Raw genomic sequence first — 18,851 nt, forward strand, 5'->3', positions numbered from 1 at the left:
GGACGGATGGCCGAGCGGTTTAAGGCACCAGTCTTGAAAACTGACGTACGTGATGAGCGTACCATGGGTTCGAATCCCATTCCGTCCGCACAGCATCCCGCTATGTTAGCTGATTTTTAGAGCTTATTTGGACTATGTGGTTCATAACGCTGGAAATCTTATCTAATCTAGCCACATCTTTTAAAAATACATCCCTTTGTAAATTGACCTTGTTAGCAAAGAAAGCTAATATCTATAAATAGATCACCATCTGAATATGGAAACCGATATCGTAATAATAGGTGCAGGGCCTGTTGGAATATTCACTGCTTTTCAAGCGGGAATGCTTGATATGAGATGTCATATAATAGATGTTTTGGATCAAGCAGGAGGACAATGCACAGCTCTTTACCCAGAAAAGCCAATATATGATATACCTGGTTATCCTGTAATTACTGCTCAAAAATTAATTGAGCAGCTAATGGAGCAAGCTTCGCCATTTAAGCCTGTTTACCATTTAAGTCAAAAAGTGGAAAAGATTTCAAACAACGAAGGTGAAAACTTTACTATCATAACGAACATAGGTACAGAGGTAAAATGCAAAGCCGTTATCATTGCTGCAGGTAACGGAATGTTTGAACCTAACCGTCCACCCTTGAATGGTATATTAGAATATGAAAATAAATCTGTATTTTATAGTGTAAATAAAATTTCTGATTTTCAGGACAAAACTATAGTCATTGCAGGAGGGGGTGATTCTGCGGCTGATTGGACTGTAGAACTTTCTAAAGTTGCAAAGAAAATTTATGTGATACATAGAAGAAAGGAATTTCGCTGCACTCCTGAAACTAGAAATAAATTAGAATCACTTAAAAATAATGGAAAGATAGAACTGGTAGTGCCATATCAATTACACGAACTAGTCGGAAATAGTGGGCAGTTGAGCGCAGTGATAGTAAAAAACATTGCCTCTAAGGAAGAAAAAGAAATATCCGCTGATTTTTTGCTGCCATTTTTTGGACTATCAATGAATCTTGGTCCAATAAACAATTGGGGTATACAGTTAGAACATAGCCGCATAATTGTCGACCCAGCTACACTTAGAACCAGTAGAGATAGAATATATGCAATCGGAGATATAGCTATTTATTCAGGCAAACTAAAGTTAATATTAAGTGGTTTTGCCGAGAGCGCCATGGCTTGTTATGATATATACAAAGTAATCCACAACTCTCCAGTCAATTTTCAATACTCGACTTCAAAGGGAATTCACGGAAAAGAAAAACTTACTTGACACCCTTCGCCAGCCCCATTATTATGAAACTGAAGCTATTTATTTATCTTCGCAATCTGTGCAGGTTAATGACAAAAAACTTAGGGTATTTGGCGTCTCATGTTTAATTTTTCGCACTACGTGCATCGCATGTCTTTAAAAATTTTTAGGTTTTTACCTATATAAGCCGAAACGCGCTTACAAAGCGTTTAAGACAGCAAAAAACGTCAAATTGACAAGGGAGAATTTGAATGCTAGCTACTACGGGGTTTCTTTGCCTTTTTTCCTGCTTGGTAAATTTCTTAAACACTTGCGGTGTAGGTTAGTTGCAAGTTAAAAGCAGCTAAATCGCTCTTAATCAAGCGTTTTAGAATAAAAAAACGCCGATATTTTAGTACATAGTAAATAGCCAACCACCACGGGGCTTTTTTTGCCTTTTTTTTCATTTGGTAAATTTCTTAAACATTTATAGCTAAACGACAACCGTCATCCCGCTGCTTGTTAGCGGCTAAGGGATACCGCGAATGAATCGCGGTATGACGTAGGACTGCTGTCATTCCAGTGCTCCTTTTTTTGTCATCCGAGTAGCTGACACTGGGATCCAGGAAACTTAACTTTACACCAGGTGAATGTACAATAAGAACTGGATTCCAGACTGGAATGACACCGAAGGGGCTACTGGGATGACAAAAGGGGGCACTGGGATGACAGGAGAAAGAGGTACTGGAATGACAAGAGAGGGTACTTGGGTGACAGGAGGTAATGCAGGAAGTCTAATAGTGCAGCAACACGGAACCCCAGGTCAGGCCTGCACCTATTGAAATCAGCAGTACCAGATTTCCTGATTTTATTTTTGATTTTTGTATTGCATCGTCTAAGGCCAGTGGAATTGATGCCGCTGAGGTGTTTGCATGCTTATCAACGGTGTTAATCACTTTCTCTATAGGAAAATCTAATTTCTTTACTACTGCTTCAATAATACGAATGTTTGCTTGATGGGGAATTAACCAGTCAATATCAGTAATTTTTAAATTGCTGCATCTTAGTGTTTCCTCTACTGAAGCTGTTAACTTATCCACTGCATGTTTAAACACTTCTCTTCCATTCATGCATATTTTTCCAGAATCACCAGTTGAGGATATCCCTCCGTTCGTACATAGTATGTCCACATTGCCATCAGAGTGTAAGTTTGTTGATATGATGCCGCTGCTACCCATTTCTGATTTTATTATCACTGCACCAGCACCATCACCAAAGAGTACACAAGTTGACCTATCTTCCCAGTCAACAATCCTAGACATTATTTCAGCACCAATAACGAGCGCATATTTTATTCTATTGTTAGATTTTATGAGCGAATCAGCAACTGTAACTGCATATATAAAACCAGAGCATGCTGCTTGTACATCAAAAGAAAATGCATTTTTACATTTTAACTTACTTTGTACAATCGTTGCACAGCTAGGCAAAGTTTTATCAGGTGTTGTTGTTGCAACTACAATTAAATTAATTTCATCTACTGAGATTCTCGCTTTTTCTATAGCACTTTTTGCTGCATTTACAGCTAGATCTGACGTTAATTCCCCTTCATCTGCTATATGCCTTTGAACTATTCCTGTTCTCTGCCTTATCCATTCATCGCTTGTCTCAACTATTGATGCAATTTCGTTGTTACTCAACATTTTTTTTGGTAGGTAAGATCCAGTGCTTAATATGAAACTCTTATTCAATATGACTTACCCCGTTAATTATCTTTTGATTTAAATTTTCACTAATTGCATTTACTGCAAATTTTATGGCATGGGCAAAAGAAATAGCATCAGAATTTCCATGACTTTTAATGATGATACCATTCAGCCCTAAAAACATAGCTCCACTTCTAATTTTGGGATTAAAACGCGTTAATGCTTTATTTAGTTTGGATTTTAACAATATACCAACAAGCATTTTCGCTATCCACGAGTTGAATACTTCCTGCTTTATTAGATTGATAAAGGTACTAGCGGTTGCCTCAGCCGTTTTGAGCATTACATTGCCAACAAAACCATCAGCAACAATCACATCTATATTACCCTCTAAAAATTCACTTGCCTCTATATACCCTTTGAAATTAATGCCTGGAGCGTTTTTAAGCAACTCAAAAGCGCCGCGCACTGAGTCATTACCTTTAACTTCTTCTGTACCGATATTCAGCAAAGCAACTTCAGGATTGTCAATTTTTAATGCTATTTTTGCAAATATACTACCCATTAACGCAAATTGAAATAATGAGTCAGCATTACAATCAACATTTGCACCAAGGTCAAGCAAAGCGAAGCTTTTTGTCTTAGTTGGACAGATAGAGGCAATAGCAGGACGATAAATATTTGGTAATGTTCCTAAAACAAATCTGGAAATTGCCATCAACGCTCCGGTGTTGCCTGAAGATACCACTCCGAAAGCTTTACCTTCTTTCACTGCAACAATTGCAGCTTTCATACTTGAGTCTTTACGATGTCTCAGTGCAAAAGATGGCTTATCATTTGCAAGGACATTGTCAGAACAATGAGTAAACTCAGAATTGTTACTTACTTTTTTATATTTCAAAAGCAAAGGAGATACTTCTTCCTTATCTCCATAAATATGAAAAAAAACTTTAATGCCTGAGTCAACAAGGTTGTCTAAAAAAAAACCAGCACCCTGAATTACGGAAAGAGGCGCAAAATCGCCCCCCATAGCGTCAAGTGCAATAACTATATTATTATTGACCGTAGATAACATATCATAATAGTCATTCTGCCTGTTGCTTAATGAAAACTCGTTTTCCCTTGTAACTGCCATCGACTGCTACATTGTGAGGCAACATGAATTCCCCAGTTGTTGAACATACCACAACATTCTTAGGCTCAATAGCATGATGAGAACGATGCATATTACGCCTTGACTTTGACTTTTTTCTTTTTGGAACTGCCAAAACTTCCTCCATTCTACTACAAAATTCGATTCATTAGTAACATGTTTTTTACAGGAAGTAAACAGGGATAGTAAAATAAGTAAGGTTTGCTTACGTAATTGAGTTCTATAGCTAAAGTGGCTTAGGTTTACCTACAATTTGAAAAACCGTCATTCCGCTACTAGTTAGCGGAATCTATACCGCGAATGAATTGCGGTATGACGTAGGGAAACCTTTCTTGGGTTAAGCTTTAAATTAAAACATCAAGTATATTGAACTTAAAACATATCTCAGCTATACTTTGCGATAAAGTTAATAAAATCAGTAAGACTAACCTCTAGCTAAAATGAATACAAAGTGAGCTTTTTTGATATAAATAGTGTTAGAATAATTGGTAGGTGCTTTATCAATTTTTTGTTAAGGCTTGGTAGTGCATTCATATTTTTTATTCAATCTCTATACCACTGCCTTGTGCCGCCATATTATTTTAGCAACGTAGCAAGACAAATTATAGAGATAGGCTTTTTCTCTCTGCCAATTGTTGGGCTCACTGGAGTTTTTATAGGAGCGGCGATAGTTTTACAAAGTAGCTTGAGTGACCCATTAATTAACCAAGAACAGATAATACCCAAACTTGTTACGATCACTATCATTAAAGAGTTAGGACCAGTTTTGATCAGCTTAATAATGGTAGGAAAGGTTGGATCATCAGTTGCAGCAGAAATTGGTACGATGCGCATCACCGAACAAATAGATGCTCTTACAACTTTGAACATCAACCCTTTCAAATATTTAATTGCACCAAGGATTTTAGCGTCAATCATAGTATTTCCCATACTTACAGTATGTGCAGATCTAATAGGAATATTTGGAGGATATGTCACTGCAGTCTTCGAATTTAACCATAATCTAAATATATACATTAAATACACAGCTCAGTTCTTTAATACGTACGATTTTGTAACTGGGCTAGCTAAAGCAACTGCTTTTGGCGCCATAATTTCTGTCTCAAGTTGCTATTACGGTTACCATTGCAAAGAAGGTGCACGAGGAGTAGGTGTTGCTACAACATCAACTGTTGTTTTATCGTCCATACTGATCATTTTAGCAAACTACATGATTACTTTGATACATGCGTAACCCCATAATATCAATATCGAACTTAAGCTTATCTTTTGATGACAGGACAGTACTAAAAGATCTAAATCTTGATATATCAAAAGGGGAATCATTAGTCATACTTGGTGGCTCAGGAAGCGGCAAATCTGTACTAACAAAAACAATTATCGGCTTGCTTGCTCCAGACTCAGGGTCTGTTAAAATAAATAGTAAAAGCAAAAATAAATTTGGGGGTTTATTTCAAAATTCCGCTTTATTTGACTACGTTACAGTGTGGGAAAATATATCTTTTAATTATAAAAAGCGCTTTAATATCAGCAAAAAGGAGGCAAAACAGCTAGCAATCGAGAAGTTAAATGATGTTGGATTGGAAGAAAATATAGCAGATATGTTTCCAATAGAATTGTCAGGTGGAATGAAAAAAAGAGTAGCACTTGCAAGGGCAATTGCACACAACCCAGAAATCATCATATTGGATGAACCAACTTCAGGATTGGACCCAATTATGTCAGATATAGTAAACGAGATAATAATAAAATTATCTAGAGATCTTAACCCTACAATTATCACGATTACACATGATATTCATAGCGCATTTAAAATAGCTGATAAAATAGCAGTATTATATGAAGGGGAGATCATTTCCCATGGAACTGTTCAGGAAATACAAAATACTAATAACGAATATATAAAAAAATTCATTCATTATATATAGCTAAAGATATATACACTATTGCTAACAGTCATATTTTTAAGTTTTAACTTTGTAAAAGGTAGTGGACATTGGAATTCAGATTTTTTTCAAACTGGGTCCTATATAAGATAACAAAAATTGTTTGTATTAGCTATATTCAAAAGCTCTATTGATATTTTGCAATATTTGTGATAAAATAATAGCTTAAGGTTGAGAGTAAAAATTTATGAGTGAAGCTCAAGGTCCAAACATTGCAGAATGGCAAGCGCAGCAGCAACACCAAGAAGCCGCTGGTGAGAAAAGTGGTTTTGGTCTTGGTCATAGTGACTCTGTTTCAACAGTCGTGGATGGAATGAAATGGTTGTTCAACTTTCATGAAGGGGCGATTGCTGCTTATAATAATGTGTTTGAAAGTTTGGTGAGTGGCAGTAGTTTAGTAACACTGTTTGGAAAGTCAGGTAATATGTTTGGCATAAAATTTCTTGAAAGCATTGCAGAACATTTTTCAGGTGGAGGTGGGGAAGATATGCCATCAGAAGGAATGGATATGGCTCATGGTGATGATGGACATCACTCAGATGATTACCCTCATGCCAATAACGAAATAGCTCATAATGCTGATGGTTTGCAAGACATGCATGATGCAGGTGATCACCATGGTCAATCTTTTTCACCTGGTCCTTCACCATCTGTTGGCGATGACCACGGGCATGAACTTGGTTAAACGCTTAAAAACTATTGAATGGTTGGAAGAAGGCCTAATAAGAAAAGTTGCTGTTGTTATGAGTTTGTCTTAGTGAAAAAGGTTTCAGTTTTAGGATCAACAGGAAGTGTTGGAAAAAAGACTGTAGATTTGCTCTCAAAGAGAAGAGAAGAATACCAAGTGGAAGCACTAAGTGCCCATTCGAACTTTGCTCTACTGGCACACCAAGCAAAACTGCTGAATGCAAAATACGTTGCTATCTCCGATGAAAGGTTTTACAAAGATTTAAAAGAAAATCTACTTGGTACAGATGTAAAAATAGCAATTGGTGCTACAAATATTGCTACCATACCTGTTGATCTCTCAGTTGTTGCAATAGTTGGCATTGCAGGCCTTGAGCCAGTTATGGAGGTTATAGAAAGCGGTACCAAAGTCATTGCATTAGCAAATAAAGAAAGCATTGTTTGCGGTGGAAAGTTATTACTTAAAAAAGCTAAAGAAAAAAACGTACAAATAATCTCTATTGACTCTGAGCACAACGCAATTTTTCAAATTTTGCAAAATGACGACAAATGCATAGAAAAGATCATACTTACTGCTTCTGGTGGACCATTCTTAAATTATAGTTCTGAGCAATTAAGAAATGTCATAGTAGATCAGGCGCTTAGTCACCCCACTTGGAATATGGGAAAGAAAATCTCGATTGATAGCGCAACAATGATGAATAAGGCACTAGAGATAATAGAAGCACATAACTTGTTTAACATCAGCCCGGATAAAATTGAAGCAATAGTGCATCCTGAGTCAATAGTACATGGAATTGTAACTTATAAGGATGGGTTCAACTTTGCTGTGCTTGCAGAGACTGACATGGCAATTCCCATTTCATATGCTTTGTCTTGGCCGGAAAGATCAGCTTTAAATCGTAAATTAGATTTAACAAAGCAAGGAAAATTGACCTTTCAAGAACCAGACCATAAGCGTTTTCCTGCGCTAAAGCTTAGCATGGCAGTGTTAAACTCTTCTGCTCCACAAACAAACAGTATTGTGCTCAATGCTGCAAATGAAATAGCTGTTAATGAATTTTTGAAGTCACGAATCGGCTTTTTAAAAATAGTAGAGGTAGTGGAATCAACAATGGAAAGTTTTGGTAGTTATACTGATATTAATTCACTATCTGATATAATAAATATTGATTATGAAAGTCGTATTATTGCTAATAAAGTTGTTGAAAGTAAAGTTGTTGCGTATAGCTAGAGTAATGTAACCAGACTGTATTCTGTGATTTTTTTTAGCAAAGCACGATGCACAATCGTCATTCCGCTACTAGTTAGCGGAATCTATGCCGAGATACCGCGAATGAATCGCGGTATGACGGTTCGCGGCGGCATAGCTATAGCTATCTTCAAAAATATGGTTGAATAATTGTGTGTATAATTATTAATATTTTTAAGCACTTTGGCTATGGCTTTATCTAAGTTTCTCGACCCTAAGCTGGACTTGACCTTCAAAAAAATATTTGGCACTGAAAAAAATAAGAATATTCTCATACATTTTTTGAATGATATTTTAGGATTTACCGAGATAAATACTATACAAGAAGTGGAACTCCTCAGTACTATAATGGATCCTGAAATTGCATCTGATAAGCAAAGTATAGTTGATGTTCTTTGCAGGGATTCTAGTGGGACCAGGTATGTGATTGAAATGCAGCTTACTCGCGATAAAGGCTTCGAAAAACGAGCTCAACTGTATGCTGCTAAGGCTTACTCAAGACAATTAGATAAATCTGGCAACTACATTGATTTAAAGAAAATCTTCTTTATTGCTATATCAAATTGTAACTTACTTCCTGAAGAAGTTGATTATATATCCAGCCACACTATAAGAGATGAGAAAACCAATGAGCATGACTTAAAAGATTTTCAATTTGTATTTATTGAACTACCTAAATTTCCTAAGAATAAGGAAGAACAGCTAGAAAGCATAGTGGATCGTTGGTTATTTTTCTTCAAATATGCAGATGAAACTACGGAAGAAGACTTAAGGAAAATAGCAGAAAAAGCACCGATAATAAAGTTAGCCTACGATGAATTAGACAGGTTTAGCTGGAATGAAAAAGATTTAGTAGCTTACGAGGAAAGAATAATGGATCTACGCAAAGAAGAAGCCATTCTTGAATACAGACTTGATCTTGCTACTGAAAAAGGCATCCAAATCGGTAAAGAGGAAGGGAAAATTGAAGGGAAAATTGAAGTTGCAAAAGCAATGCTGGCTAATAATGTTGATGTCAACACTATTGTCAAGTTTACTGGCCTTTCTATTAGTGAGATTGAAGAATTAAGTGTGAACGGTACAGAGTAATTTCAAAGTGCATTTGCAGTTGGAACGGATACATTTAATGAGAGTCCCATTTCACGGTGTTCAAATCTACTCCTTCTTGTACCATCTCCCAAAGTGGGCTCATTTCTCTCAGTCGGCCAACATTTTTAGCAACAAGATCTGCTGCATACAAAACTTCTTCTCTAGTTGTAAATCGGCCTAGGCCAAATCTAATTGATGAATGCTCAAGGTCATGGCCATTATTTAGCGACCGTACTACATAGGAAGGCTCAAGAGACGCAGACGTGCACGCAGAACCAGAACTTACTGCTAAATCCTTGATTGCCATGATGAGAGACTCACCCTCAACATAGGGAAAGCTCAAGTTTAGGTTGCCAGGAATTCTATTTTCATAATCACCATTTAAAACGATATCAGGAAACGCTTCTTTTATCTTGTTATACAAAATATCCCTTAATTCTTCCACTCTAGTTGTTTCTTTTTTCATTTCTTCTCTAGCAATACGTGCCGCTTCACCAAAACCAACTGCAAGAGGTGTTGGAACTGTTCCAGAACGCATGCCTCTTTCCTGTCCACCACCACTAATTAGTGGTATCAGCCTAACACGAGGATTCTTTCTACGTACATATAATGCGCCTATTCCCATAGGTCCATAAATTTTGTGGCTAGAGAGACTCATGAGATCAATGCACATCTCATTAACATCAATTGGAACTTTTCCAAAGCTTTGAGCTGCATCTGTGTGGAAAAATATATTATGCTTTCTACATATTACACCAATTTCTTTGACAGGCTGAATTACTCCGATTTCATTATTTACCATCATCACTGAAACCAGGATTGTTTTATCAGTAATTGCTTCCTCAAGCTTTGATAAATCTATAATTCCGTTTTGCTTAACAGGCAAATATGTAACTTTAAAGCCTTCATTTTCCAGATGCCGACAAGAATCCAGAACACACTTATGCTCCGTGCAGACAGTTATTATATGATTTCCTTTATTTTTATAAAAGTGAGCAACGCCCTTGATTGCCGTATTATTTGACTCAGTTGCACCTGAGGTAAAGATAATTTCTTTGCTATCTGCGTTCACCAGATCAGCGATGTGTTTCCTTGCTTTTTCCACTGCTTCTTCAGCAGTCCAACCAAATGAATGGCTGCGAGAGTGTGCATTACTGAACTCACCAAAGTAAGGTATCATCACCTCTAAAACACGGGGATCTACTTTAGTAGTAGATTGATAATCAAGAAATATTGGTAATTTTATTTTAGCATCGTGTATTTTTTTACTTTCAACATTCATAAAGCTACCACGGAGACAAAATTTACAATTATTTTATAGCATCAAAACTTAATTTTTTCAAGATATAATCTTGCATCAAGTACAAAAGTGTCATCCAAGTAGCTGACCCAGTTATCTAAGTGGAGAAAGTCACCTCTCCCCACTCGACTTCAAAACCGGACTAGTGACTTTCACCACATCCGGCTTCTCTCTAACTTGGTGTTTGTCATACATACTTCTCCATGTAATTAACATTTCAAAGCTTGGTAAATTTGTTTTTATAGCTTAAATACAGCATTCTCTATATTACTAGAGAAGTCGTATTCATTCATACCTAACACTTAATGTTGGCTCATAACATATTAACCACTACTCACAACTTTACCTTCCAAATTACAGTGTCCACGTCAGCATATCCTAAACATTACTTTAGGCCTTGGCTTCTTAGACAATCCCTCATTATAGGTGCATACGGGTGGCTCCCTGCTTAAAGAATAAGAGCATCTATAATGTTACTCCGTTCCATGAAATTGTTTCATGTTAGACTTAGGTTCCAACTTTTTGCCGGGAGATGGGAAACATCTTAATCAGACCAGTCAAGTTCTAATTATCCACTTTCTCCGTACCTTTTGGTCTATGCGTTAACCAACCTTATTTCGCATATCGTTCGTTACGACAATTCAGGCATTGGTTCCTCTCGTAACCATATCTAACTCTGTTTGCAGGGATTCACTATAAGGTTTAGTGTTACCTGCTTTTATCTCATGCTTGCATCCTAGAGGTTGCCACTCTCTAAAATGTGAGACATACATTACCCCCGATGTCTAGGGAAGATGGAATTTTACCATCACAAAATCACGACTTTCGGGTCGCACTAACTGTACGAACATTTATTTGCGAAAGCAGTGTGTTAAATGTTATAGCCAGTTTTGCCTCAAACACAAAGGCAGTGCCCAGACACTGGGATGACACCCTATTGGTGGCAATTGCTTCCAAATCACAATGTTTGTACAGCTGTGCGCCGTGCGCTGGAATCCGTTTTAGCCCTTATCTATATCTCAGTTCCACCAACAGTTATTGCGTCGACTTTGAGTGTCGGCTGACCAACTCCAACGGGCACATTTTGTCCATCTTTCGAGCATGTGCCAACACCAGGATCTAACTTTAAGTCATTACCAACCATAGATACTTTTTTCAACACTGTTGGACCGTCACCAATTAGTGTTGCTCCTTTTACTGGCTGTGTAATTTTGCCATTTTCTATTAGGTAAGCTTCCGAAGATGAAAAAACAAATTTTCCTGACGTTATATCAACCTGCCCACCACCGAAATTTACTGCATATAGACCTTTCTTTACGCTAGATATTATTTCCTTCGGTGTATACTTTCCGGGCAACATATAGGTGTTTGTCATGCGCGGCATAATAACTTCTTTATAACTTTCTCTTCTACCATTACCAGTTGGGCTTACACCTATGAGTTTAGCGTTCATATGATCCTGCATGTATCCTTTTAGAATCCCATCCTCTATCAATATATTATAACTGGGTGGAGTGCCTTCATCGTCTACGCTGATAGAGCCGCGCAAATTGGGCAGAGTTCCGTCATCAACTACTGTGATGTCACTAGCTGCTACTTGTTTACCCACAGAATTTGAAAATGCTGAGACTTTTTTGCGATTGAAGTCGCCCTCAAGTCCATGACCCACGGCTTCGTGTAACAATATTCCTGGCCAGCCTGGACCTAAAACGACTGTCATTTCTCCGGCTGGAGTTGGAATTGCTTCAAGATTTACCAGTGCTTGTTCTAACGCTTGGTTTGCAACTTCTTTCCACTTTTTCTCAGAAATAAACTTACTATAAGAGTCCCTTCCACCATGCCCTGCGGAACCTCTTTCAGTACGGCCATCTTTTTCTACAATGACTAGCACATTAAAACGTACCAGAGGCCTGATATCGCTTAATCTGTGATCACCCTTTATTATTTGTACAACTTGCCATTCTCCACTTAGAGTTATTTTTACTTGCTTCACGCAGTTATTTTTGGACCTTACATACTCATTAACCTCATTGAGTAGCTTAATCTTTGAATTCAGATCCATTTCATTTATAGGGTTAATCCTCGAATATAGGCTTTTTGTCTCTTCGTTTAAATTTATTGAATTTGTCTTGTTTAAAGACACTGAGCTTTTTACCATAGAAGCAGCATTACTAATTTCTTTTTCGCTGATCTCAGAAGAACAAACGAAAGATGTACTATCTTCACAAAAAGACCTTAAACCAAATCCCCTTCTAGTATTCAAGTCCATGTGTTTTAATATGTTATCCTCAAAAACCAGGGACTCCGACTGGCAAAATTCTAGAAACAGCTCACCACCATCGCTATTGCTCAAAGCGTTATTGACTATTTTATATACGTTATTAATATTAACATTGTTTTGAGCAAAAAATATTTGATCTAGATTTGGCATTACCTTTGAACTAAAAATTGTTTAAGTATATTATTTAACTTTAACATAGTAAACTATAAAAAGCCCGGGTGGCGGAATTGGTAGACGCGCTAGCTTCAGGTGCTAGTAACTTTTTAAGTTGTGGAAGTTCAAGTCTTCTCTCGGGCACTCTTAGCTTCCATATTGCTTGTTGAATTAATTAATGCTATAATATAACGTATTAGGTAATATTTATGCTATGTATGGTGAAAAAGATAAGTTAGCCTGCAGAAAGAAGGTACGAACTTACTCGAAACGCTTAGTTACTACACTATCTACTATCTCTTTCATTGGATACATAGCGGCATTGGTCTTGAATATTCCTGTCTTAAGTCTGTATTTTAGTATTGCCGGCACTATATTCAGTGCACTTTCGTTTGCTTTAAATATATGGTCACTAAATGATCATTCCCGACAACAGAATCTTAATAAGAAATCTGACATAAAAAACACTCCAGGACAAAAAAAGTTAACAAAGATCTATCTTGATATAGCATCCAGTGCTTCATTTCTAATAGGAGGTATTGCATCTATGTCGCTTTTTGAGTCTTCTGTTATTTATTTTGTTTCTACGCCTTTTTTTATTCTAGGCTGTGTTATTATGGCAGCTAATATCGTTCAAACTATGATTAGTGAACCACAGACAAAAAACGTCCTTGAGAATCTCTCTTCAAATACTGCAAGAGTACAAGCTTAAGTATTAACTTATTTAACTTATACAGGAATATTAGCTATATAATTCCACTGAAGGAAGCCATTCAAAAGAGTTCGATGTAATTAGCGTCAAAAAAGTGTAAGCAGAAATTGTGGGCTTATTGGGGTAGGAGCGCTTAGTACTCCTACTTCCACATCAATTACTTGAATAATTGCTCAAGCTATCAAAATAAAAGTTTTTATTCAGTAATTTGTGTATAAAGGGTACTATTTTACTAGTAGTGAAATAAATCAGAATGAAGTCTATTTTATTAACGAGGCCTTTATTGGACTCGTTCAATACAAGAAATATATTGAGAAAGTATGGATACAAAGTTTTTATAGAACCAGTATTCACAATAAAGTACTTAAATCCTGATATATCTGCGTACGAATTTGACGTTGTGATATCTACAAGTAAAAACAGTGTAAAGGCTTTTAGTCAAATATGCAAAGAGGATGACTTTCCGATTATTACAGTTGGTAATTCAACCATGCAGGCTGCAAAAAATTTGGGATTTTCTGATATAATCTCAGCAGACAGCAACGTTGATGGTCTGATATCATTCATAAAAGCTCATTATTCAAACGCAATAAAGTTCTTGTATATAAGGGGACAAGAAGTATCATGTGACCTAAAAAAGAGATTATCTGAAGAAGATTTTAACGTAAGAGAAGTTGTACTCTATAAAACAATTATAAAAAGGAATCTAACTAATAGGTGTAAAAATTTACTATTGGATGGTAAAATTGATAGTGTTGCTTTTTTTTCCTCACAGACAGCAAGGATATTTTGTTCATTAGTTCTAAAAAGTGGGCTATCTCATGTGATGAATAATGCAGTTGCATATACCATGAGTAAAAACATTGCTGATAGTTTAAAGTTAATCAAATGGAAAAAAATTATAACATCGAGGTTGCCTACTGGAGAGAGTTTAATTGATATAATTAATAAGGATTGTTGATGCTAAAGATTGCAACTTGGAATGTAAACTCCATACGTAAAAGAGTTAACCAACTTTGTAGTTTTATAGTTGATAGTCAGATAGATATAATTTTGCTGCAAGAGATAAAATGTATGGAAGAGCAATTTCCTTATGCAGAGATAGAGAAGCTGGGATATGAATGTGCTGTCTATGGACAAGTTGCAAGAAATGGCGTTTGTGTTTTATCTAAATATCCGATACTGGAGAAGTTTAAGATTGATATCGTAGAAGGTTATCAAGAAGCGCGTTATATAGAGTGCATAATAAAGCACAATAATCAGAAGGTAAGGGTGGGAAGTGTATACGTTCCAAACGGTCAAAGCCCGGACTCTCAAGCATTTGAATATAAACTCAAGTTTTTTGATAATCTATATGAAAGGATGAGCACTTTGTTAAAGAATGAAGAGTTAACTATTATAGCTGGCGATTATAATGTTGCACCGGATGAAATTGATGTCTTTGATTCAAACTTATTGAATGGCCAAGTGTGCTTTCATATAAGAGAACGTGAGAAGTTAAGAGCGATCTTGAATCTTGGGTTTAAAGATGCGTTTAGAATATCTCACCCAAATTTGCAACAATTCACTTGGTGGCATTATCAAGGCAATTCACTCAGAAATAATCAAGGAATGCGAATAGATTATATGCTGTTATCACCACAAGCTGTAGATAAATTGGAAACATGCTACATAGATGATAGATTGCGTAAGCTAGAAAATCCGTCTGACCATACTCCTGTTGTATGGGGAGTGTTAAATAAACTGTGTCAAACCGAAAAACAAAGTAATAATTGATATAAAAAAATGGAGGTTTGACATGAGTCAAAAAATAGCAAATAGAACTAACGGATTGGTAGATTACAAAGAACTAGAATCAAATATTTTATCATCTATCAGAGAAGGTAAACCGCTAACAGGAAGGGGTGGAGCATTAACACCATTGATAAAAAGGCTGTTGGAGGCAAGCTTGGAAGGTGAAATAGAAAATCACTTATCAAATGAAGATGAAGAAATGCGAAGACTTTGCGCACAAGTGCAGGGTCGTTTGAGCTTTTAACGCCAAGAGATAGAGAAGGAAGTTTTGAACCGCAAATAGTCAGAAAAAGACAAACAAGCCTACATCCAGAGCTTGAAGCAAAGGTATTAAGTACATTTGCCAGTGGTATGGGCTATAGAGATATAGCGTCACATGTCGAGGAAATTTATGATCACAAAATATCGGCAGCAGAGATATCCAGCATTACTGATAAACTGCTACCAGTAATCAATGAATGGCGCAACCGTCCGCTGTAAGCGATTTATCCAATAGTTTTTATGGATGGAATGTTCTTTAAAGTGAAAGAAGATGGACGTTGTGTAAGTAAATGTATGTACAATATATTAGGTATAGACCAGAATGGCAGAAAAGAAGTTTTGGGCTTTTATTTAGCTGAAAGCGAAGGAGTTAACTTCTGGTTAGGGGTGCTAAATGACCTCAAAGAAAGAGGGGTAGAAGATGTTCTAATTGCATGTGTTGATGGTCTAAAAAGCTTTCCTACAGCAATAAACAGCGTATTTCCTAACGCAGAGGTACAGCTATGTATCGTGCATCAAATAAGGAATTTACTAAAATATGTATCGAGCAAAGATGTAAAAGTTTTCATGAATGATTTGAAAAAAATATATCGTGCTACAAGTAGAGAAATTGCTGAGAATTACTTACTTGAGCTGGAAGAAAAATGGGGAGAAAAGTATCCATTGGTTGTAAAATCGTGGCAGAACAATTGGGAAAATTTGTCTGGTTATTTCAAGTATTCTGGCCCTGTTAGAAGCCTAATTTATACTACCAACCCAATTGAGGGGTTGCATAGACAGATCAGAAAATTCACTAAAACTAAGGGTTCATTTACCAGCACAAATGCCTTGTATAAACAGGTATATTGTGCTATAAAGAAAGCAGAGGAAAAATGGACTATGCCTGTACATGACTGGGCGTTAACCATCTCTCAGCTTGATACTTTCTTTCCTGGTAGATTGAAAATTGAGTTGAATTAAAAATGCGGTTTGACACACTTTATTTAACACTCCCCACTGGAATCTAATTTCACTTTATGATGGTGTCATTCCAGTGCTTGACACTGGAATGACACCATTTGTTGTACAAACTACCTTTGCAAACAAATGTTCGTACATCTGTGTGTCATGCACTTTGCTTCAATATTTGTACATTAGCCACTTCCCTTATATGTTGAAATTAAGTCTTTATAAGTATTAAGAAGTAGTAATATAAAGATGTATAAAGAAGAGGAACCGTCGGCTTTTCTGGTCATAAGGACCGTAATGGAGCAAGGTTCTCTTCTCTGGTTGATTATACTGAAAGTTCCGAACAACTGATTGAGCTTTTAGGCTCGTATATAAGACTGGAAAATGCAGTATATGTTATTATTATGGAGGAATTATGAATTCATCAAACATTATTGCTGGCATTGATGTTAGCAAAAGTAAATTGGATATCCACATTCACCCACTTGGACATTATAAAATGTTTGACAACAGTGTACAAGGCATCGATAAAACACTAGACTTTTTACGTTTGCATAATGTAACTAAAGTTGGACTTGAAGCAACTGGTGGGTACGAAAAATTATGTGCCTATACTTTACTAAGCAATGGTTTTGAGGTGTACGTCATTCAACCAAGGTGGGTGAGAGACTATGCTAAAAGCCTTGGTATTACTACAAAAACTGATAAAATAGACTGCAGTATCATTTCACGTTATATTAATAACACAGATATGCGTGCTACTCCCTTAACAGTTGGTAATAGTAATATTGATTGCTTGAAACAAAAATTATCTCGTAGAAACCAGCTAGTAGAAATAGCAAAAATACAAAAAAATCAAATCCAACAGGTAACTGATACATCTATAATCAAGCAGATAGAAGATCTTCTTGCAATTTTACACAATCAAATAAAAACTTTAGAAGATGAAATGATTACATTTATCGATCAAAACCAAGACCTTGCAAAAAAATACATATCAATAACCAGTATACCAGGTATAAGTAAAATCACAGCCCTAACTTTGATCTGCTATTTACCTGAACTTGGAACTCTTCAAGAAAAACAAATATCTAGCCTTGTCGGACTTGCGCCTTTTAATCGAGATAGTGGTTTTAGTAGAGGAAAAAGGTGCATTCAGGGAGGTAGATCACAAATCAGGAAAGTTTTACACATGTGTATTCTCAGTGCACAAAAAGTTAATTCTTATATCAAACCTTTCTTTACTAGATTATATAATCAATATAAAAAGCCATATAAAATTGCTTCTACTGCTGCTATGAGGAAATTGCTTATTCTTGCTAACTCTTTAGTCAGAGATGACAGGGTTTTTACTGAGGAATATAGTCCTAAGACTGCTTCTATATAGTAATAGCGTAGCTGTGAATAAGTACGCCCACACAAATCTTAAGTACTTATTCACAGCTACATCAATTTTTCTATTGACTTTTAACACAACTGCTGAACAGACAATGGCGTCAACTTAAGGACACATTTTAGACTTCTTTGTTGAAATAAAACAGAAACAAAAGTGCTGTTTATTGCACTCTTTGGATAATTTAATGATAAAAAATTTAGAGAGAAATTTTATACACTATCGCTGATATTTTTCCTTAAGTTGACGCCATTGCCTGAACAGATACAATCAATTTACTGACATTGGTATGGCTAAATTCGAAATGGCTACATGAATTTATCGTAAATTACTACCGCATAAGGTGCGATGCAACAAAGCCATCCCAGTGTCAAGCACTGCCGTCATAAAGGAACCAGTGTCAGCTACCTTCATGACGTCGTTTACTATGTGATATCGTACCATATTGCAGTGTTCGTACAGTTGGTGCGACCCGAAAGTCGTGATTTTGTGATGGTAAAATTCCATCTTCCCTAGACATCGTGGGTAATGTATGTCTCACATTTTAGAGAGTGGCAACCTCTAGGATGCAAGCATGAGATAAAAGCAGGTAACACTAAACCTTATAGTGAATCCCTGCAAACAGAGTTAGATATGGTTACGAGAGGAACCAATGCCTGAATTGTCGTAACGAACGATATGCGAAATAAGGTTGGTTAACGCATAGACCAAAAGGTACGGAGAAAGTGGATAATTAGAACTTGACTGGTCTGATTAAGATGTTTCCCATCTCCCGGCAAAAAGTTGGAACCTAAGTCTAACATGAAACAATTTCATGGAACGGAGTAACATTATAGATGCTCTTATTCTTTAAGCAGGGAGCTACCCGTATGCACCTATAATGAGGGATTGTCTAAGAAGCCAAGGCCTAAAGTAATGTTTAGGATATGCTGACGTGGACACTGT

General features: G+C 36.5%; 1 protein-coding gene and 2 non-coding genes across 3 annotated transcripts; 2 read left to right on the forward strand and 1 right to left on the reverse strand.

The window, feature by feature from the left end:
* Window positions 1-88, forward strand: TRNAS-UGA (transfer RNA serine (anticodon UGA)). Its single transcript has one exon. It is a non-coding gene; the product is annotated as a tRNA-Ser (tRNA).
* An 11,288-nt stretch (window positions 89-11,376) lies between these two features.
* On the reverse strand, window positions 11,377-12,795 carry LOC136412513 (metalloprotease TldD-like). Its single transcript, XM_066395586.1, has one exon. It carries the CDS (start codon window positions 12,793-12,795, stop codon window positions 11,377-11,379), a length of 1,419 nt encoding a protein of 472 aa, XP_066251683.1.
* Window positions 12,796-12,857: 62 nt separating this feature from the next.
* TRNAL-CAG (transfer RNA leucine (anticodon CAG)) lies at window positions 12,858-12,942 on the forward strand. Its single transcript has one exon. It is a non-coding gene; the product is annotated as a tRNA-Leu (tRNA).
* Window positions 12,943-18,851: the final 5,909 nt, after the last annotated feature.

The sequence above is a fragment of the Euwallacea similis genome, chromosome 12 (genome assembly GCF_039881205.1).
Source record: "Euwallacea similis isolate ESF13 chromosome 12, ESF131.1, whole genome shotgun sequence".
In the NCBI taxonomy this organism is placed as follows: domain Eukaryota; kingdom Metazoa; phylum Arthropoda; class Insecta; order Coleoptera; family Curculionidae; genus Euwallacea; species Euwallacea similis.